Here is a 20,926-nt window from a genome sequence, read left to right as displayed (position 1 = left end):
CCAATTATTTAGACTGTTCTTCTTGGGCACTGCTTCCTGAGCAAAGAGCAAAAAGACAATTAGGGACATGTTTTCACGCTTATACAGAGTGTCTTTTACCGAGTCCTTTTTGGCATAATATAAAATGAAGGAAAAGTGTCCTTGTCCTATATTCACTCTGTTGATGAATGTATTCCAGCACCTGAATCTCTCCTTTTAAAACATATCAGTGACATTCACATCCATGATGACATACAGTTCACAAACACATACATGCCTAGTGCACAGAGCTCAGGCCATTCAGAATAGTCAATGGATTCCCAACATGGAGACCTTGATAATTACCATTAGGAGTGGTCTTAATGTTTTGAAGGAGGTGAATTATTATAAAACATTTCACTGCTGAATACAAGTGAAGAGCACAAAAACGAAGACAAGGTAATGAAAAATCGAATCCACCTTGTGCTTGTCATTTCATTTGTCTGTCGTCTTGTTAATTATCAGAAACCCCATAGAGCACAATTGACACAAAGGCAGCACCATATGTGTGGCATTGTGGGAGGCTGGGTGATGATGCTGGGCCAGACTCTGCACCACAGGCCACCAGACATACACAGCAGTCTAGGAGAGATTACTGCAAGTAAGCTAGCAACACTACACATTCATTTACAGCCTTGAGCGAAGATGAAGGCACTACATATCAGCACATGTGCCAAGCTACAGCAAGCCACACAAAAAAACAGCGACAGCAAATAGCTAAATTTGTTGTTTGGGTTAAAACCTTATGAATACTAGTATCTCCTTGTCAAAAAATAAAACAGATTGTAGGCTAAATGTGTGAAAACAACAAATGTATTCATTACCTGGTAAGCATATGCTACGCTTTCACTGAGAATATGTTTAAATGATGAGTTCTTTCACAATGTGTATTGGACAAAAGATGAGTGGAAAAAGAGGCGATAACACTTCCGTGCTATTATGTTCTATTGGAAATGTGATGTAACTCATTTACTTTTACAAACCTGGCCTCTAAGGGTGTGAATAACAACTTCAACACAGGTTTAGTTAATTAGAAAAAAAACGATGCGCATTATAACTCTACTTGCCATCAGAAACCATACACTGATTGTATGATTCCTGATCTGAGTTCCAAAGTGCAACTGTTTCCACTGAGTTTGTCAGTAGGAATCTTTTTTTTCCCCTGTTGGCTAAGAAACGCTCAGAGTATATGAACAATGTTTGCGTGTGTGATCCTGGATATATTTTGCCTGTCAATCAATCATATGCTCAGTTTGAGAAATTAGAAACAATTAATATTGTCAAGGACAGCAGTGGTACAACTGCATATTTATTTCTAGCTGTGTGAAAACAATGTAAGCCAACTGGTCAAAAATGTAGTCACTTTCAATTTAAAGAATCACCACAGCATATTGTTTTTTTATTGTTATTCTACTCTGAAATAGATTAGTATATCACTGCACACAATACAAAATCTGTTTATTATAGATTTGCTGTCAGCAGGTCAACTCAAGGACTCAGAGAGCCCCATAACGCCATTAATGGTGGTTTCCCCTAAGATTCACTTGGAGCTGTGGATTTTTGGGGTGTATAAACAATGTAAATGCACTGCAGTAAATATTGTCAAAATATTCCCACTACTGCAACCCAGACTGTGAAAGGTCTGTACTTGAGGAATGGAAGCAGTTGCGAGGGTAAAGGAGAGTGTAAAAGTAATGAGATACAGGTTACGGTTCACTAAACATTTGTAGAGGATGACAGTATCTGCAGGGCTTTCACTTCCATACTTTGATCTCTGCTGCTGTCATCCAGCTTCCAGTGAATCAAGTTCACAGTTTCACAGGATCCGCAAACCCATGCCAAGTTAATACAGTTTAAAAGGGGAGCATTAGACATCAATTAGGCCTAAACTTTAAACATACAGTTTACACCACTGCATGCTGCTTAAATCAGCAGGTGCTGATGTAGTGCAACATAAAGAGTCTAAAACATTAAATGCCAAAATAAAATATTTAATACATTTTGTATTTTGTTGAAAAAAAAGTAATTTTAATGAATTGTCAGTCTAATGCTTTGTTATGGTCTATCCATCTTTCTTCTTTATTTGTATAGACTTACAGTATAACACATACCACACCTAATTTTCCACCTTGTGCAATAGAGAGCTGGGAGGCACATACCCAACAGTGATGTCAAAAAGATAGAGATGACCCAAGAGGCCATAAGATATAGTGTGAGACAGGTCAATTAATAAAGCTTTTCTCTGAGCAATTAAGTCTTTATTAAGCTGGGTTCAATAAAGGAGGAAAGAGGGAGAAGCCCCTGATGTGCAAAAGATGATCTGAGTAAAGTGTGTTCCACTATATGAGGCTGATGAGAGCTACAACAAAGACAGAAGAGGAACCATGTCTCCATGTGCTTGACAGATATAATTTTCTCATTTTAATTGATTTTCTCCTCAATTTTTGGAGACAGAAATGTGGTATTCTGCCCATGCTTTGTGATGAAGAGCAGCGTGGGACTGCTATCTCCGTAGTGTGACACCTCAGCAGGCTCCCTACCTGGCTTATGGCAAATCAGTGAAGACTTCAGTTTGAATCAATAACAAAATAATAGACAGACAAGAAGTCTTCTAAACATTCTACAAGGCTCACTTCTCTAACCAACGCTTGACAATTCTAGAGAAGACATTATGTGCAATTTCAAAAGTTTACCTTTTTCAAACTAAGCTTAAGAGCAAAAGAGAAAAAAGTTACTTTACACAATAGATTTGTGGGTGTAGACAGCATCTATCTCAAACAAAAGGTTACTACCACAGAACTGGAACTGAGAATGTGGAACAAAGGCCATCAAGTTGTGTTTTTGTTTACAAGAATAGGTACAGTTTTAACAGAGTTCCCACTAAAATGGTGTGTGGTTACAAATGTAATAGTTTCAGTTCAAATTGTATCAACCATAGTTTTATATACAATCATGTGTAAGTATTTACAATTACAACACTTGTTTTAAACTTGAAATGTTAATTTGTGCAAGGTTTAAATAATGAAGAGGAATAAGCTGATCAAGAAAAAAAGAAAATGAACATCAGCAATGATCTGAAAATCTTGTCTCACATGTAAATATGTTAAACAATGAACATCAGTCATACATGCTGTTGTAGTCTTACAGAATCTACACCCTGCCAAACCACACAAACACCTCAAATCTCACTATGAGCAAAGCCACAGTGACAGACTGACAGGCAACAAACTGAGTGTGACAGATTCTAAAATCGCATTAAACTAAATGAGAAATGCAGTTTGAGAGAAAGACACAAACACAGTGAGAGAGAGGGGAAAAAAGGCTGAGAGACAGAGATAGAGGGGGGAGGGATTAATTTGAGGGTTGGGGCTGGAAAACCTGACAGACTTGGTGTGACATTAAATTTGTCTTTTAGAAGGAAATATGAAGGATTTTTTTTAAATGCGCACACCTGAGCACTTACATTCACCATGAAAGGTGTGAAGCAAGATTAAGAGGGAAATTAACAAGGCATATGGAAGGATCACATTAAGAAACAAAAGAGATAAGCAGAGAGATAGAATTTGGTAAAAAGAGACAGGAACAGAGGCGAGCAACAGACAGAAAAAAACAAACAAATAAAAAAAAACAGAAACACCGAGTGATAAACAAAATGTGTGTGAAAGCCTAATCCACTTTCACTTGAATCTGTTGAGAGCCCTCAGTACTTACAAACAAATCTACCTTTCATAAATTAACAGAACGACGGCTGTGCCGTAAACCGTGAATGCATATGTAATTATTCCATATACATATATGTGATACAACTGGTTTTACTAAACTCATGAAGACAAGCTATATGCAGAACATTTGATGAAAAACAAAACTGTCAAGGTGGAAATAAAGGAGACAAACTTCACTGGATCAAAATTCTTTCTCGTCTAATTCTTCGTCTCTTATTCGTCTAATACAGTCATCCTCGCACGCTGCTCGTATATGAGACGATAAATCAAAAAAGAATAGAACTCGCATGCAAAACAGTAATAGAAATTAATTTGTTTGTGGAGTCTGCTGTCTGCGAGAGTCTCTGTGAGTGATGTGCCATCTGTCACTGAAACAAAGACACTGAATTGGAGAGTGAAAACAGAAAAATAATTTTTACTCCGTTAAGAAAATATAGTACCCAGTGTGCCTGAGGAGAAGCTGCATGGACCACATCTAATCAAAATTTAACGGTTGTGCTGTATGCCGTGTGTGTGTGTCCATGATGTGTGTGTGTGTGTGTGTGTGTGTATGTGTGTGTGTTTAATCAATATTCAACCTGAGGAGAGAGTACCTGGCCAGGACCCTGTGGCGAGAGATCAGCAGCGTGGTGATGATCACTGAAAAGTACATGTAGTACCTTGGGTGCTGGCCATCAATTTCTGAATTTGATATTGCACCAAGCCAGGCCTCCGCTCTCTTTCCCTTGCCTTTACTTTGTTTATTCAATACTTCTCCTTTTCTGTTTTATTTTTCCAGCCCTAGCAAATCAGCATAATGTATTTCACATTTCATTGTTAAATTAGCATTTGATGCAGAAGAGAGTTATGTGCTGTGTGCCAAAATAAACCACAATTAAGCCCAAGGGGGACCCTGATTCTCCTGCTTAAGCTCTAATCCAACAGACCCAATGCAAAGCCATACTTATCGCCTTGCCCCACATGTGCACTTTTACACCATGCAAATGATGCCCAACAATGTGCCAGGCTGCTACAATCACCTGTTGTTACAGCAGAGAACAAAGACTGGCATGGGCACTGCCAGACCCTGCAGCCAATGGACTACCACATGTAATGATGGGTCCATGCATTTGGATGAGCATCATGGTGATCTGGGTGATTGACAAGAGAGATAAACAATAATGACAAGCAAGGCTAGTAGGAGAGACTCCTGTGAGACCTGGCGGAAAGGTTGTTGCCATGGCAAGGTGTAGAGAAGTAGAGCATACTCGAACACCAACAACACTGGTTGTTTACAGCAGGTAAACCCAGTCAGCATGCACTACGACTCAGTGTGACACACTATATATTTTGATACAATTTAAAAGTGAGATGAAAGAAAAAAAGGGCAAGTGTGCGGACCTACTGTAAGCGACTCTAGTTAGAGCAACTCCAGGAGCAACAGGTCTCATGGGTAATCTACAGAAGAAAGCTAAACTGGTGCATTAGCTAAAGGGTCAAATATTACAGTGGGATTTCTGTTTTCAGTATGCATTATAGCTTTTACTTATTTGTGGTCATACTGTATGACTAAATGAAAAAGAAAATAAGAAGCAAAAACAAAAAGATGAAACTAACTGTAGAGTTGCAATGTCTCTCATCATTTCTATGAGAGCAACCGCTGTGACTATTTATATCATGAAGAGATATTAAGTAAAACAGTACCAAATGACCATCTAGGGATCAAAGTCATACTGGTAAATCTAATTGAAATCAACACAATGTATATTAGTTTGAATTCAACAATGGCACTTTTATTTTTCCTAGGTGGAGAAGGCAGAAAAGTAAGACAAGAAAAATATTTAGTTTTTTCTGTCATTTTTTATCTGTAGGAACAAATCAAGGTTATCTATTGCTCAAAAAGATGACAGCATTTAGATGAGTAAAAGCTCCATAATTTTTCTCTTAAATGGAGGTAAATATGTATTGTATCAAAGTAAGTACATAGGGTAAAAAGTACAAAATCCCCTAAAATAATATGCAGATGGGTAGAGATGAGGCTCTTTTTCTGGGTCCTCGTGTATGTCCAGGATCAGGAAGATATTTAAACATGTTGGTCAACCCATCAGCACATCCTAATGTATACTCCTGTTTAACCAGCTTACTTTTGCAGCATTGTATAATTTATTTCTTGCCCACGCCAAATCAGGATCTGTGAAAATGAGTTTAAAGTGTGTGATATTATACTGTTCATTCTAAATCATAAAATGAATACAAATGTGACCCACTGTTTACTTAATAGCTCTAGTATGTCAGAGAGTGAGTTCTAAAAATTATTTGCACACATTTACTCGTTAGGACATACTGAGTTTAAATATGAGAGATGCTGGTCACTTCCCTGTGCTTCTCTAATATTCTTACTGGTGCATTTGCACACAACATAGGGCAACGCTAATTACAAATGAATAGCGGCAGTGTAGTGTTAGTCATTAGCCTTTCCTTTTGAAAAGGAGATGGGGTAATATAAAATACATTGGCAGACATTAAACATTAAGAAGCCACTCTGATATTCCGCAAAACAAGCCCCCAGGGCCATATCATCTGCTGACGAGAGTTAGCTTACCACACACACCAAAAACTGGGCGTGCTTAAACATTTAGTGATGACTCTCTCATTTCAGGCAGCTAGATCACATGTTCTGGGTAGGGATGGGAGAATAAAGCTGCTCTGGAGTACCAGTACAAAACTGGTGTGTTTGATTGATTTCTCAGCATACAGCAAGTGTCTTCTACAGTATGTATCCACGTCCATCTATGTTAATTCTGATTTCATCTTTAGCTAGATAACAATGTTTCAGGCAACCTTTGGGTTGTGGTCCTGACCCTGTACTGTACATCACCCAGCCCTCAGTATTCCACTGTCTAACACTCCAGGATATTTGTTGTTAAAAAAACACAATAAAAAAAACAATTTGTGGACATAATTTACCATGTTAAATGCGCCTGTTCCAAAAAAGCCCTAAGGCACTAACTGGATGTTGGACTGGCCTCAGCAGCTGGAGTCTGAACCAGAGTAGTAATTGTTGAACTTAGGTGACCAACTTAAAGCAGAAGTAAGTGGTCCGGTCGTTTTCGCTAATGCTGCGTTCCAGGCAGGCTTTTGAAATCGTAAATTACAGCTTCAAGTCACAACTTACGACTTTGTAGCGTTCCAGGCAACCCACTCGTGTTTTTCCGACCTGTTTTACCGGTGAAAGTCACTATAACGGCCACTCGTAACTTCCGACCGGTGAACTCGTACCAGATCGAACTGGTACCACTTCACGGTCGGAAAAATACGAGTTTCCTTGAACGCACCATAACAGTCCTCGTCGCTACGTCACCACATTCACAGCGTCCCTTGGCTGCACACACAGCCCTGCATGCCGTTCTCTCTCCTCATTGGATAAAAACTGTAGGATACGATAAATGTTTTCTCCTCGGCTCAGAGCAGAGCAGAGGGACTGACAGACCCGTGTTTCAGACCAAACACTCTATATGAGTGATTGCTGTCGGAAGATAAAACTATTTAAGACTTATATTAACACAAATATATCACTTACTTCTGCTTTAAGCTTCAGACACTAAAAATAACCTTTTGTGACTGTTTTGATCCACTGATGTTAATGTAGTGATGAGCTATGATGAGACGTTGTTAAATTAGAAAAGGGGCTATCATTGGACGACACATGTACTATAGTGTGTATATATTGTAACTATATATTGTGTATGAGGAACTATGGCCTGTTTCTGCCTGATGCAGGCAGGAAAGCTGATTAGACCTTAAAAAGCTTATATGTGCTTGGGCGGACATTAGAAGAGGATATGCATGGACTGTAGGGAATTTAAGAATTTAATAACTGTAATCACAAAGAACAATTTCCCAAGATATGCCAATTAAGGAACAAGGGAACAGAAGGTAGTCCAGCAGAAATATTGTACAAGAAAAATAATAAAAAGTAGCAAGACAAAAGAAGATGCTTGGAGAGCTTGTAGAGTACTGGCTAAGCATTAATCTAAATTCCTGGAAACCAATACCACTTAATCCCTTCTACTGTAAGTAAAAATATATTGGACACAATTCCTCCCAGAAGTGGAAAAAACCACGTGTATTATAACAATAACAAAGTTGTCAGCCACTTGAACCTGTTGAAGATATTTCCAGGGACCACTGCCACAACAGATAAGGAGTTTCCCCACAATGGTATCATTAGATGGTCAAGATTAATACTTATTTTCACTTCAAAAAGGTATTCCCAGTGAAATAATTTAAATTGATGAAATAAATGTGGTTTACTTACAGGTATTTGGTGTGACAAATGTTCCAGCTCCATGGTCCAAATGACTATGTATAATTTGTCAGTGTGAACACTACTTATGGTAGCAGTAATAATATGTTTTACATTATTTACATTACTACAATTTATATTATTGTGATCTATAAGAAAATATTATAAGAAGTATAACTATCATATGTTATACAGTACCTGCAACTGGATAACTATTGCTGCTGAATGTGCTGACAAATAATAATGCAAAACGCCATTGCTCCACATTACAACAAAAATAAAATAACATGAGAAATATCATAACAGGTGCATCTAATAAGTCACTATGCAATTAAACCCTCAATATATTACATCACAGTAACCCTGCCAGTGAACTATTATGAGAAACCCCCTGCATGTGTGCCAGTTGATTACACCATAAACTATTCAAGTTTACAAGTGCTTATTAATAATCTGGGCATTGTTTAGCCTCCTTGTGTTCAATTGGCAAGAAATATAAGGGCATGAGACCAAATACCATCATTATGCCAGTTAAGCCCACTCCCTGGGGCAAAGAGGCTGTGAAGGACTTTGGGAGAAATGAAAACACCAAGGAGAGCCAACGTAAGTAAATGACAGCAAGGTCATGGGCATAGCCACGTCATGACTTAAATAGTGCAGTTGAGGTAGAATACACTTGGCCACAGTGCTACCAGAAAGAACTAATGTAGGGGGGTTACAAGTCGTGAAGTGCCAAACTAAATGCAAACACAATGCAACCAGACCCCTGAAGCCCAATGTGCATGTGTGCTTGACTCTTTCTCACATGAACAAGGTCTACAGGACCATTCCCCCGCTGCTTCTGTTGCCAGCCAACAATAGCAGTGAATAGCTTTGTCAGGTTGTCATCCCTTTAAAAGCACATCTTTGCCAAGGTTTCTCTATCCGTTCACTGAGCCAGTGTTCATTATTGTCTTTCAATGTCCTCTTCATCTCATTGTTATAAGGAATATGGCAGTGGTGTGTCTCTGATGCCTTTTTTAAGTTGATGAAACTGACCAGATACATGAGTGACCTGAGTCCTCAAGGTAAGAAATGAAGAAAAAGGGAAAAGAGGCAGACATAGTGAGGGAGAAGAGTTGCATGCAAATGTGTGTTTGCACACATGTCCTGGTCAGATGATAAATGACACAATTGTGCAGGGGCTAGAAGATTGGAAGAGTAAGTGACAATGTCTTCATTTGCATGTACTGTACGTATGTTTGCATGTGTGGTGCATGGAGATGAAAATAAGTGTGGAATTGCAAGGATTCATATGGAGGCTAGATGAATGGTAAGAGCCAGGACTGTCTGCCAGCATTCAGGGATGTGTACATCATCTCTGAGGCGTTGATGGGCTCTAATGCAGAATAAGGAGGGCCAATCAACTTCTATCTATCCACTCCACCAGGGTGACACATTGTAGGGGTACTTCAAGGCCAGTGCACTGTCACATTCTGCTGACAAATCATTACATTAGACATGTCGACGGAGAAGGAAGATAATAAGATTGAGTTACAGAGTTTTAGATGCATTATGAACACCTCTTGCTTCCTTGATTCCTTCTATTTTCACTGTTCCTTCCATTTATCAATTCCTCACTTGCTTGTCATCTGTCTTTGCAAAAAAAAAGAAATGCTGCAGAGAATTCTGAACTGAACTGAGTTACTGTATGTAGTGTTTTATTTTCCCCTTGTGACAAATGCTACAAGACCAGTTAAAACTGAGCCACTGTTTATCGGAGCTCCTCATCAGCATCCAAGAACACATGCAAGCTTTTTTTTATGACTGCCAGCCAGGTACAGTAAATCACTTTCTCAAGGTTGGAGTGTTCATTAGTGCACATTTGTAGAAACTGAAAGAAAAAAAAAAAAAAAAGTTCTGTAAAGCTGAAAAAAGCATGGCAATAAAAACAAATAGCATATGTATCAACTCTGATATAAAACCAGATAAATATATTTAGCTTAATAATGGTATCTGTATCAATAATGGTTTTTAAATCTGAATCTACTGAGCATTTTTACATTAGCAGTCAAATCTGTCATGGTATAGCAATAAGTCTTTTTTTTTTCTAAAACCTTACTCTTACAATTTTATAGAAAGTTAGCACAAAAGTAGCAGGTGACACCAAGCTATTAAACTGTGAAAAGTAGCACAGAACAGTAAGTGCTGATCAAAGGCTTTAGAGGTTTGCATGCACATCTACCCTTTATTCAAATATGTTTTTTTTCTAGAACTTGTGATTCGAACTCCAGTTGTTTACTTTCACTGTAGGTGCACACACTCACCCACTCCTGACATTAGCAAGATGGTAAATGCATTTCCTTTTATTATTACCCAAGCCATGCCGACACATTTTCCTACTCTGTATGATTGTGCAGTTGTCCATGTGGATAAATGGTGATTGGCGTGTGGCTGAAAGTGGGTGGTGTAGAGTGATTAATCAGCATAATGAGTGTAGATGAGCACTGTGCAGATGGAGCCCACACTCAGGACTGTGTCACGCAGCAGGAAGTCTCTTTGCTTCCCTTCAGTGCCTCTGTATAGATCCAACTGTATTTCTCAGGCATGTGTTGTCTGCTTCCTTGTTTAATTTGTGAGCTCATTTGTACATGATTTTGTTCTATAAACATCTAACCCTTACTTCACCAGGGAGTTTGTCTAATTAGACAATCAGCAGAATTTTCATATAAATAAAAATTGCTTCTCTATCTTTAAATGGTTACCTTATAATACTGGGTAAATTCAGAAAACCAAAAAGAAAATCTTACACTGTTGTAAAAAACCTTAGAGAAAATTGTGCTGTCCATCAAAAACAAATACAAGAGCTGAAAACAGAAGCAGGAGCCTAGCAAATGTAAAGCATGAACAGTCTGATTAAAGATCAATTCCTTTGGAAAATAACATTTCACAGGCAGAAAGATTAAGGAAAACAGCAACCGACTTCAACTGATAGAGCTGAGCAAAAGTGGATCCACCTCTATAACAGAATGAGAGCATATTCTGAGCCTCCTCATCCCAGAATCATATGGTGCAAATTATCTAATTTAGCAGAGTACAAACCATGTACCCCTGATGGTACAATACAATCAATATTGTGGAGTTGGAATTTAGTATAATTATTTGAAAAGAAAAATTAAGTAAGGTCTTGGTGTTTATTGATAGGTATAAAAGAATGATACTGTATACAGAGAAAAGAGCTACTAAATAGAAAACACTACACAAAAGCAGTACAGTCTGTTGAATATAAATAAAGAGTAGATTCCTTCTGCACTGGTAAATCAGCCAGTCCTCATGCCTCCCCCTTCATTTTGAGACATCAGCTCAGTTCTCACATGTTTATGCTGACTCACACACTTACTCTCACAAGCCTTGTTGAGCCTGCTGCTTTGTTAGCAGCCTCACTGTCCTGCTTCATATTTATTAAAGATGGATATGGAAGAGGTTAGGGTGACAACAGAAAACCTTTCAGAGAGGGAGAGTAGCTGCTTCCAAGTGGAAGTAGCTACAACAAAACCATATTTCTTCATCATTTATCCGTGACCACATGCCATAACCCTAAAACCACTGATTCACATGCATTTTTCAAACAGCGAACAAAAGGAAATTGAGGGTTCTGACAGATCGCTGCATCACAGCAACAGAGAAAAGGTGAGAATGGATAGTATAGTTCTTTTTTGTGTCTGAGTGTATTTGTTAGGTTTGGCCATTATCTATTCATCGCAGTTCTTTTAGTTGATCAACTTCAGGGCATTTCTGTGACCTTGAAGTTACACACCGGCATGGATGAGAGTTCCAATTAATCAAGTGTGCATTGTTACACCAGACTATCGACCAGTTTCACCTGTGTATGTGTTGTCAGTAGCTTTGCCAATTTAATATGAACTGTTTGGTGTTGGGAGGGGTGCTTTGTTTTCCTGTAATCCAATCAGACTACTGTAAACCAGTCCAGCCATTTGTCTGCTGCTGCGTGCAACAAGACCCTGGTGGGCTGGAGACACGGCTGCCCTACTGGCAGATACTGAGCATTTTTTACTTTCTGCTACAGAAAGGCTGAAGGTTAGAAAAGGTCGACACCTTAACTTCCTTTCTCCTTCACGAAGCAGAGGGGGATCTGCCATCTCATAACGTACAGTCTGTACTTTCTGCCAGATTGCCGGCCAATTAAAGGTTATCAGAGCTCAAAATAATAGTCCTGCAGGGCAGCTCTGTAGATAGGCCCCATCTAAATATATATTGGCCCAACATCTTTTACTAGTGTCTGGGATCCAAGCAGTGAGGAGGAAGCACACTAACGTTGCAGGAGTGTGTTGATAAGCCATGTGGGAAAGGACATATATCTCAGTATAAAGGTAGAGTTCTTATTTATTTATTTCTCCAAGGTATGAAGACCTTTGAACTTAAGTTAGAAAATCTGCACTTATAGAAACAAATGTATAAATGACATTCAGCGTATGACTGCTAAGATTATATTGGAATCAAAATATGAATCTGCTTTTGAGTGCTGAGGTCTATGCAGGTGAATTAAACTGAAACAAAAGATAACTAGACTGCAGGAATACTTGACATGAGGACACAACAAGAAATATTAGAACAGATTGAGGCTCATGCTGTCCAGCGATGCATCTTCACCTCAGATGCACTAGCCCTGCTTTCAATTAATGCTATTTGAGAGAAGAAAACAGAAATAAAATTGGAGCAAAAACAACTACCCTTTAGGAGGCTCATCAATCATAGTTTAAGACAAAGGAAAGAGGAAAGGAGGGTGGAGTTGTGGAGACTTTGCCAAGTCTTGTCGTTCATCATCCATTATAAGAGGATGAATCGAGGGGGTCTCTATGGTCCACATGAGAATGACAAGCCAGACTTGTGCCAAAAACAGACCATACCAAGCTTAAAATGGGGTCAGCGAGCTAGCCGCCAGACACTGAAAATTTAAAAATTATCTTTTCACATGTAGGAAAACTCACTCTCTCTCACAAACCCCGTAGTTTTCAGAGGATAAAAATAAGTGTGTGTTTGTGTGTGTGAGACAGTGAAAAAAATCTCACACACCACACTGAACATCAGTCTTACCTGGATGAGTGATTCGCTCAGTCTGTCCTCGTCTACCTCCAGCACAATGTCCCGGATCTCTTCATAAGGCAAGCGGAACGAGCCCAAGAAAATTGCTGTTGTGATGGAGAGAGAAGAGAGTCATTTCCTCTCCTTTTTTTTATTAGACTGTGGGGTTCAAAGAGACATTTCAGCACTCATCGCTCCTCAGACAAAATGACCACAGACCTAACTTGTCACTTGGAAAAACTAATACACTTTCTGCCCCTCAACAGGATACTTTGTGTCACCCTGACAAAAATTGGGAAGGAAAACATCAAGATTTTGAAGCAAAAGGTGCCAAAGTAACACAATGTCTTGACTCTTAATAACAACAACAACATGACAATAATAAGAATCGCAATAATTTAAGTGCATCACTTGTATTTGGGTAGATGCAATAGCCACGTCTACTGTAAAAGCTACATGGTTTTGTTTTTTTGCCTCGGGGAAAAGCCTGGTGGGTGCTGTATTCTCCAGGTGGGGTGCCTACAGTGGAAATTGGAGCTGATGGTGTATCCAGGTGGAAGTCACAGGTGGAGGTTTGGTAATGAGTTGGAGGAGAGTCACTCAACAGCTGCTATAGCGCTGCAGCAAAGGGACCTGATGTCTGTATTTAACATGCAACAAAAGGAGAGGAAGTGCATCCTTTGAGTAGAGTTTTTATTGCGTTTACTTATTACAAAGTTTGTGTTATTATTTTTGCCTTTGTTGTGTTATACAGTAGTCCCTCTTTATGCACTAAACAAAACTGTTGACTCACACTCAGAACTCATATGAAATAAAAGTGTATGCCTCACAATAAACTGTATTATTACCATATCGCATCGGTAATCTGAATTTATGTATTTTTTTTCCTAATTTGCATGACATTACCCTGACCTGACCTGATCTTTTAATCAAATGGAGAATGTTTTACCTGTTTGTTGTCTTGACACCTTATGTTTATCATTGTCTCTGCAATATGTCATATACGTATATCATTGGCATATGAAAACAACAGCTGGATACGAGGTTCTCCAGGGGGTGGATTGTCTAAAAACAATCCTGGAATATATTGTAGATGATGACGCTGTATTGGGTGTAGAAGAAGTAGCATGACAAGATGAACATCAAACTCTTGCTGCCATCTAGCAGTTGACTCTTCACTTTCTTGTGTGCACTGTGTCTGCTTTGGGTGTGGTCAGCCAGCAGCTGCATCTGTTATTTCCTGGATGCAAACTAATCTAACCACAGCAAAAGGGGAAGTGTGTGAATGCAGATTCTGCCGCATAGTGCCATTCTGATGCACACCTTGACTGCATGTTCAAACTTCCAGGATCAATTCTTAGTTATTGGCTACATTATTAGCTATATATTGTCACTTGAACTGAAAAAATAAAAATCTATTCAAAAACCACAGTTTTAACAAAAATAAGACACTTGTATTTGTATTGTGTTCATTTTTGCTTGGACTATAAACTCAGATTAATATTATATGAAGCAAATTCCTTAAAGCAGAAGTAAGCGATCCGGTCGTTTTGGCTAATGCTGCGTTCCAGGTAGGCTTTTGAAACCGTAAATTACAGCTTCAAGTCACGACTTACGACTTTGTAGCGTTCCAGGCAACCCACTTGTGTTTTTCTGACCTGTTTTACCTGTGAAAGTCACTATAACGGCCACTCGTAACTTCCGACCCGTGAACTCGTACCAGATCGAACTGGTACGACTTCACAGGTCGGAAATACACAAGTTACGGTTTGCCTTGAACGCACCATAACGTCTTGTCAGCCGATGGAGTTAGCAGCCCGCGCCCTCGTCATGGATCTATTGGTCCTCGTCCCTACGTCGCCACATTCACGCGCATTCCTTGGTTGCACACACAGCCCTTCATGCCGTTCTCTCTCCTTATTGGATAAAACTTGTAGGATACGAGAAAAGTTTTCTCCTCGGCTCAGAGCAGAGCAGAGTGACTGAGAGACCCGTGTTTCGGTCCAAACACTCTATGTAAGTGATTGCTGTCGGAAGATATAACTATTTAAGACTTATATTAACACAAAAATATCGCTTACTTCTGCTTTAAGCAAATCTTAAATGTTTATTTTCTGTGCTTAGTTTATGCTCTTCAAATTTGTAAATATCTTAGTATATGGGGTGAAGTTTCCTTTCACAGGGGATGTGTCTAGATTAAATTCTCATGAGGTATCCGAACTTGATTTTTAAACATTTAAAGCTTACAGTATGTCAAAGTGATTTTGAAACTTCGTATTAAAGACTGCATGAGAAGAAAAGGTTGTGCCCTCAAATGTACAAGCTTTAAAAATTAAAGTTTTTCTCTTGGTTCGAGGTCTGCATTTTATACAGTGGGTCAGAATTTGGTTGCAATTGAGAACTGGGCTCTTGTTGCTCAGGTTCGAAGACCTGGATGGAAAGTTTTCATCACCTTAGAGTCTAAATCTGTTCATGTTATTCACACTAGTGATGGTTTGTTGACTAATCCAAGGAAACTTCTGGCCTCGTGTTTATATCATAAACAAGTGACTACAGGGTCATGCAATTAGCTGAAAACACAATAGTCTAAATAGTTTTATTTTATTACCTGCAAAAAGCAGACTACTGTATGGTCATTCTGTATCTTATCTCTTGTTTGAGCAGGAAGGTCTTAGTCACCAATCTAAGCACTCACTGACAGCTTATTGTAAAAGCTGCAGCTAGGTTTTTGGACTGAAGCACAGACGGACAGGTACAGTAGGTGTATATAGGTATGGATGGAATAGTAGGTAGGATGCAATTTATCAGACAGTTTAATGCATAAGCATACCACAATACACAAAGTGCCACTGATATCACAATCATTCATTTTGTCCCACCACCCATCCCCGTCACTGAACCTTCAATATTACTGTACAGTACCACACATCAAAATTGAAAAGGGGGCTTAGAGGGAGCTGCGGCAGGCAGTGAATTTGATCTATGATGCTTTAGTATGTGTCAAGGCGACACAAGGGGAAGCTGTGTGCGACCACGTGCCTCCCACCCAACGCGATTCTGGAAGTGAGATTTCCTGTACTCATTCCTGTTTCCTGTCAAATTCAAAGCCCATCTGCTCAAGCTGTAATCAAAGATGGCAGTGGCACCTATCAACGTTGTCATAGCCTCTACACAAGTGCAATGACATGTGCAAAATGGCACATTTGCAAATGTGTACACATGTCTACATGTGACACACAGACACACATAGACACACACATGTGCGTGCTTTTATGTGTCACCCTTATGTTCACGCCACATGCCCCTTCCTGACATCAGACCCCGATATTTTGCCTGATGATCTCATTCAACTTGCCTCTGTTCATGGGAGATATCACAAACACAAAGGTAGAGAATTGGTTGTGAGGCACACATTGTTGATATACATGCATCCCTCATATTATTTTGACATTCTGGTTTTCTGCCAATCCTCACCCACATTGTACAGGCATTTATCCACCTATAAATATACTCATCCCAGTCCACAGTATGCTACACTGCATACCCCTCGCCTTGTCCTAGAAAGGAGAGGGGTATGAAAGACATGGATAAACACAGGGGGTGGAGTGGGGGTTGCAAGGAGGATGACCTGTAATCTAGCATTTGACATGCATATTTCATGAGGTGTCATCATCCATTGTATCACTGAGGTAAGGAATATCAAGGCTGCAGATGAAATCCCAAAGACTTGGGAAAACAATAACAAATAGTCTACCCATCAATCAACATAGCACAGCAAGCAGCCACTGAGTTTTTGTATTTGGAATTCATTCAACATTTCAGCATTTTGTGGATTTACGATCAAGGGGATTCATACATAAGAGCTGTTATAGTGACATTCTTGGACTGATTTTATTTTATTTTTTCAAGCATTCAACCTGAAATTAGCCCTCAACAAAAATAAAAACCTTTATAACAGCACATTTAGTCCACTTACTGTACTGTAGGTCTCTGGGGGTTCAAAACCCCTACATGTAGCTTTAGTGTTTACCTCCAACAGGAATTTTCTTTACACATGATTACAGGCAGGGAGGTTGGACACAGTCTATATGCACTTGTGGCTACCACTAACAACTGCCAAGAAAACAGTTCCCCAAAGGGCAAAGTAAAATTCTATCAATGTTAAGGGCTTTCTAGCATTTCTCTCTCACAACAACAGCAGCTTTGTGGATCTGTTCATAGCTGGTGTGAAATGCCTTGAGTGTCATGGAAAATAATTCTGACATTTCTGACTTAAAAGGTCATGGTTAAAAGGAGCACAGTACTTCATGAAGGAATGGTGTTTAACATGTGATTATTTTCGAAACTTATCATTTAAAAAAAACAAAGCTGTGTATACTTACAAAGATTCTGTGCTGTCTTTGCATCCAAGATTCGAAGCTCCTTCGCCTTTTTCTTGAATTGTGTCATTCTGTCATCTGTCTCATCTTTCACGTCTTTTCTCACTGCAAGGCAAAGAACAGTTTACATAATTATTTTAGACTGTTTAGACATTTTCTTTGCAATGTAACAATAATATTAAATGTAAATACAGCAAGAATTAAATCACATTTATTATGTATATACATATAAATACATTATAATGCAAATGTATAAATGCATATTAAAACATGAGCTGACGGGCCAAGATGCGTAAGATGGTAACAGATGGCATAAACATAGCTTCCATAACAGCACACTTCAACATTTTACTTCCTTAAAACCTACTGTATCTCTCCATAAAAGGCAAAAACAAAACAAATGACTGATCAACTTTATGATCCATCTTGCAATCAGTACAATCATTTGAAAAATACCCTGAATGCTACAGTACTGTATGTATCTCAGTGTGAAAGGAACAGTCATCGTCTTGAACAGGATGCTGTACTGAACAGATAAATCTTGCATAGAAAAGATGTGCGTAGGTATTAATATCACAGATTTTTCTAGCATCCCACATTGTTAAAATAAAGTATAATTTGTTATTTCCGTTATGTCCAACCTTAGATTTGTAAGATCTTTACATATGTGGCTGAACATGTGCTACCAAAAGGGGGATGCGATTGATGACAGCTTCAGTGAACATTATGTGGAACTATGATGTGCAGCACCATCACATGCAGCATCAGAGCACAGTCCTGTGATGACTTCAGCCACTTCATTTGTTTGTGTATGCCAACATTTTGTCATAGTGACAGTGGGTAGATGGTTGATAAGCACAGCTCCTTCCCTAAGGCCCTGTCTGTCAACTTGCTAGGGCCAAGAAGATAATTGTGTTACCCCCCACCAATTCCAGAAAATGGCATTAAGTCTCTGTTACGTGACTGAACACAATAGACAAATTGGTCCAAGAAAGAAGAGACCTCTATTTTCATAATGGAGACATTATTAAGTCTGCACACTGGGGAAGCGCCACATGTCAGCGTGTATTACTCTTCATTTACATTTCAATAACATCAAGTTTGTGTAAAAACACAGGTGTCCATGTACACAATAAAAGGTCAATATTTTTAAACTGGTTTTGAGGAGGGGTAAGTGAGACAGAAAAATGGGTGAAAGGTGGAGTTTTTCACATAAAAAAGCAGCAGTAAAAAGAAAAGAAAAAAGGGATCCTTAGACCTTCCCTCTCTTCCCAATGGCTTGTGGAAGAGGCAACACACTTTGTTTGTAATCATCACAACTGCTCTGTTTAAGCCCAAGGTGGGAGTCTCCCAGGATATGTAGAACAAACAATCTGCTCCCATAGCGCTGGCTTGCATATTTGAAGAAACAATCAAAGAGGCAACATCTCCTGGGCAGCCAGACGAAGCAACACTGAAGGTACCTGCCTAACTCCAGCGCTCGCTGTCAACACATGACATCAGGGATGCTGTTGTTTACTGTATTAAGTAGTGCTAAAAGCAAGTAATATATACCCGTCTTACATACAGTATAATGCTTTGATTTGCTGTCAACCTCTGGGATATCCAAGCCAATGATATAAAGTTATGGTGTTATAGAATTACATTTAAAATGAGCAATAGTCAGTGCTCAGGGCAAATGTACTGTATGCATTTCCATGTTTCAATGTCAGCAACAGCATTACATACACCAAGTGTACCAAAAGAGACACATACAAAAATAAATATTTATCACCTTGTAAAAAAATCCAGTGACAACGACATTGCATCCACAATATCTTGACTCAGTAACCAGTAAGACCCACAAAATCACGCTGGATTTCTTATGTGGCAAGAACTGTGGACAAAGAAACCGGAGAGCCAGCAAAAATAAAACATGAGGAAACAACGATCCCCCTGAGAGAGTGACCCACAGAGAGGGGGCAAATTAAACAGCGGAGGGGAATTTGGCTGCTTTCGGTGCCAAATTGTTGTCTTAAACCTCCATTCTCTTTTCTCCACTTCCACTTGAATCTCTCACCTGGGTACGTTACACTCTCAGCAGGGCGCTCTCGGCCCATTCTTCAGTGCCTCAGCTGTCTTCGACCTCAACCCGGGGCCCCATGCTATCTCAAATTAAAGAGAAAAACAGTGCCTTTAATAATCTGAAACAGGCACATTCCCCTTTCTGATACAATCCTATACAGCTCAGAGCTCTCCCGCTGAGCACTGAGTAGTGGCATCGCTTGGCTTATTTTTTCTACAGCTTTCGCTGGCTGACTCAATTATGCCGCATGTCACATGTTTCCTCTGAGCACTGCATGTGGACTGATGGGCCCTGGAGGGCTTGCACACATTTGTGCTGCCACACAAGTCAAGATCCCAGGTATGTGGTAAGGATGACTACAGGTGGCACATTTCAACCAGATGGCTCATCAAAACAATGAAACAAGTTTTGTAAATGTCTACAAAACACAATTGTTGTCAGTTTGTTACAATAAATTACACTCTGGAAAAGACTTTGGGCAAGTTCAATTTCGATGAAAGTTTCTGTCTTGTTTTCTTTGCAAGTGTATATCCAGCTACAGTTTTTTTTTTCCTGCCAGAAAGCTTAACCTGTTCCACAGTGTAGGTCCACAACAGCTGATCCAAATCTTTGCCAATATTTAAACGTGTTTTACTAGTTGCCCAGTGGCTAAAATGTAATACTCTGACAACAATGGCATCCTTCTTGGACACAATTTTATTTGCTAATGAAATCTTTCAAGCCATCATACAGTGATGAACCAATTGTGTGGGGTGTATGTGGAAGAGTTTTTCAGCATCTCACTTGTTTCCATAAAGCTTTTGTGTACAATTCCAACAAAGTAACATAACACAGAAATATATTAGCTCCGTGTTTTCAAATCAATACATAGTTACATCTTACATCTGAATTGCAAGATAATAAGCATAATGATTTGTTAATTGCTGGATGAAATAAGGTGAGGGGCCTGAACAGCATATTGTTTTTATCTGTCAAAACTCAGTCAATATGAACTGAAATATGAACAATGACTCCCAAGCTTTTCTCCCACTGTCTTATTCAGAGCTTCTGCAGCTGATTCTTAGGCCAGATGGTCCTCTAAGGGAAATAATGGGGTCAAATGCTTTCAACTTGATATTGGCCATGCAAGCCCGAGAAGAGAAACTCCACAATGAATTATAAATAGTATTTCACAATGGGTTTTTGTAATATATTAACTTTCAAGGGTGAGTAGCTTTGAGAAGCGTGCCAAGGAGGAAGTGTTTCAAAATCATGTTTTAACAAAACACATGAAAGATTGAGTGGTGCCAACATAAACACATAAAGAGAAGTCTCTGGTGAGTTTAACTGGTACACATTCCATTAACTGAGGGGGAGTTGAGGCTTCCTCTGTGCC

The 20,926-nt window shown here is 39.2% G+C and overlaps 1 protein-coding gene across 4 annotated transcripts in view; it reads right to left on the bottom strand.

Annotated features, from left to right (window-relative positions):
- Positions 1-20,926, bottom strand: part of diaph2 (diaphanous-related formin 2) — a 346,642-nt gene that overhangs the window by 141,061 nt on the left and 184,655 nt on the right. For all 4 annotated transcript variants that reach the window (XM_083980784.1, XM_083980786.1, XM_083980787.1 and 1 more), the window contains 2 exons: positions 17,490-17,591; positions 13,120-13,214 (listed from right to left, as the gene is read on the bottom strand). In XM_083980784.1, coding sequence (XP_083836910.1) covers positions 13,120-13,214; positions 17,490-17,591 — 197 coding nt within the window. The remainder of the gene's footprint in view (positions 1-13,119; positions 13,215-17,489; positions 17,592-20,926) is intronic.

This window comes from Trachurus trachurus, assembly GCF_905171665.1.
Source record: "Trachurus trachurus genome assembly, chromosome: 10".
Classification (NCBI taxonomy): domain Eukaryota; kingdom Metazoa; phylum Chordata; class Actinopteri; order Carangiformes; family Carangidae; genus Trachurus; species Trachurus trachurus.
Note: the sequence above shows the minus strand (reverse complement) of the source record. Positions and strands in the feature narration are given on the sequence as shown.